Source organism: Chrysochloris asiatica, unplaced genomic scaffold (genome assembly GCF_000296735.1).
Source record: "Chrysochloris asiatica unplaced genomic scaffold, ChrAsi1.0 scaffold00061, whole genome shotgun sequence".
NCBI classification, from domain to species: domain Eukaryota; kingdom Metazoa; phylum Chordata; class Mammalia; order Afrosoricida; family Chrysochloridae; genus Chrysochloris; species Chrysochloris asiatica.
Genome location: NW_006408579.1, coordinates 402,870 through 404,819, shown reverse-complemented (window position 1 = coordinate 404,819; position 1,950 = coordinate 402,870). Strand labels below are relative to the sequence as shown.

General features: G+C 41.8%; 1 protein-coding gene across 1 annotated transcript in view; it reads right to left on the bottom strand.

Moving 5' to 3' along the window:
- Positions 1 to 268: 268 nt before the first annotated feature.
- Positions 269 to 1,950, bottom strand: part of POLQ (polymerase (DNA directed), theta) — a 178,955-nt gene continuing 177,273 nt past the window's right edge. Inside the window, exons 28-29 of the mRNA XM_006864198.1 lie at positions 851 to 966; positions 269 to 382 (exon numbers count right to left, since the gene is read on the bottom strand). Of these exons, the coding sequence (XP_006864260.1) occupies positions 269 to 382; positions 851 to 966 (230 nt within the window). The remainder of the gene's footprint in view (positions 383 to 850; positions 967 to 1,950) is intronic.

Below are 1,950 nucleotides of genomic sequence, written 5' to 3'. Positions count from 1 at the left end.
AACCTGTTTAAAGGCAACTTCATAGCTACTCTTTCAGAGTGAGTGTAAACATTAAACTTGTTATTTGCCTCAAAAGAAAACAAAGAAGTAGTTTCTTTACACTACAGAGTAAACTTTGGTACACATTTAGAAGTCATCATTTCAAAATTAACGCCCTAAATTTATCAAGATTTGATGGCTTCTGTTTTCACTAAGTGCATTAAGGCTCTTGCTTTTCCATGTGGCTGGACCCTACCAGCTTCCCTGGGGAGACTTGCTGGAGGCACAATTACACATCGAAGTCCTTCAGCTCACCCCAGCTGGCACCAATTTTCACTTTCACTTTCAGCTTCACAGAAAGCTTAATGGCACGTTCCATTTCTGTCTTGACAATCTGAGCTACCTGCAAAACAACACTGATAATATTAACATGCTGTCCAATCAAAGAAGAATGCTCCCAATCCACCCACTGAGAAGGTGATAAACAGACTGGTGCTCATCACTTAACAGGGCTTAAAATCAGAAGAGTTAGGCATTCCAAACTGGTCATTATTGCCAGGCAGAAGTTCTTATAATTTTAGCTAGAATGTTTGGAGCTTTGAAACTCTTAGATCAAGATTCCAAATTCAAATGTAACTTCTCCCAGACCAAAACCATCTCTGGCATCGGGAATTTTGTTTTGTTTAAGAATGAGCGTGGGGCGAACCACGGTGAGCTGCTCTCTAACTGCAAAGACTCAACATTTCATATTCACCATCCTTGGGCTGGAGCAGGTTTCTAGAAGTCTCAATCATGGGAAAAAGCTGTTTGCCTGGCTTTCAACATCTTAGCTTCTGATAGAATGATGCATACACACACACTGTAAAAATACCTGAACAACATCATCTTCTGCCACTTCGTATAAGAGTTCATCGTGAAGTTGAAGGATGAAGAAGCCTCCTCGGATTGGGCAGAACATCCCCTGCAGTCTTCTCTTTGGTAAAAACCCTGCCACACAGAAGAAGTAGCACAGCTGGCTGATTGATCAGTACATCACTTGGCCACAGGAGAAATTTTTAGGAATTTAGTGAAACTCTAGGAAATGTTAAGAGACTGAAACATAATAATAATATAACCAAAATAACTACCTATTAGCTGCTACCTAGTCCACCCATCAGATAAACTTGAATCCCCATCAACTTCCTCTCAGGAAGGCATCAGTAAAATGAAATGTAAACAATTCTGCTCCAGACTCAGCCTGACTTATTTCTCAAAAAGCACCAATATGTTACCTTCGCGTTCTATGCAGTCCCCCTACCTCTGTCTGTGAGTAATAGTACCAGGGGAGTATGGGACTTGATTCCCAGTCTATGAAAATGAACTGGTATCTTAGGCTGGGTTCTCTAGAGAAGCAAAACCAGTAAAATTTGTATATGTATCTGTAAAGAGAAGTTTGTATCAAGGAAATGGCCCACGATTGTAGACTCCCAGGTCCCCAGTGAAGAGAGAGCAAGCTTTTCCTGAGTGTCCATTATATTGGAAGCAGGTCACACCACCAAGGAAACATCTTTTCAATTGACTGCCTGTTTATAACCAATTATCATAGAGTTAACTTGCCTTTATTAGCTTTCACCATGGGGAGAATTTCATTGATTGTTGGGATGCTCTAGCTTTTCTGCCCTCTGATGATCACATTTTGGCTTCTTGAATCCCTTGGTGACTGAGCTTCTGGCCCAGAATGCCTTGACCCTCCTGAACCTTGTGTTATCTGCTTCCTCAGGCTCACCTCTCTTCAGTCCCACTGCCCTGGCATGACACCCATGACGTCATCCTCAACGACTTACCCACACTGCCTTCAACTCACTCTTGAAACGTTACTGTCCGCATTGTGACATTACATCACTCTGCTGTGAAGATTTACAAAAATACTTCACAAGCAAGTATCCTAGTCTCTCTTCTTTTCCTTGTTGTTGTTGTCAGGTGCCATCGAGT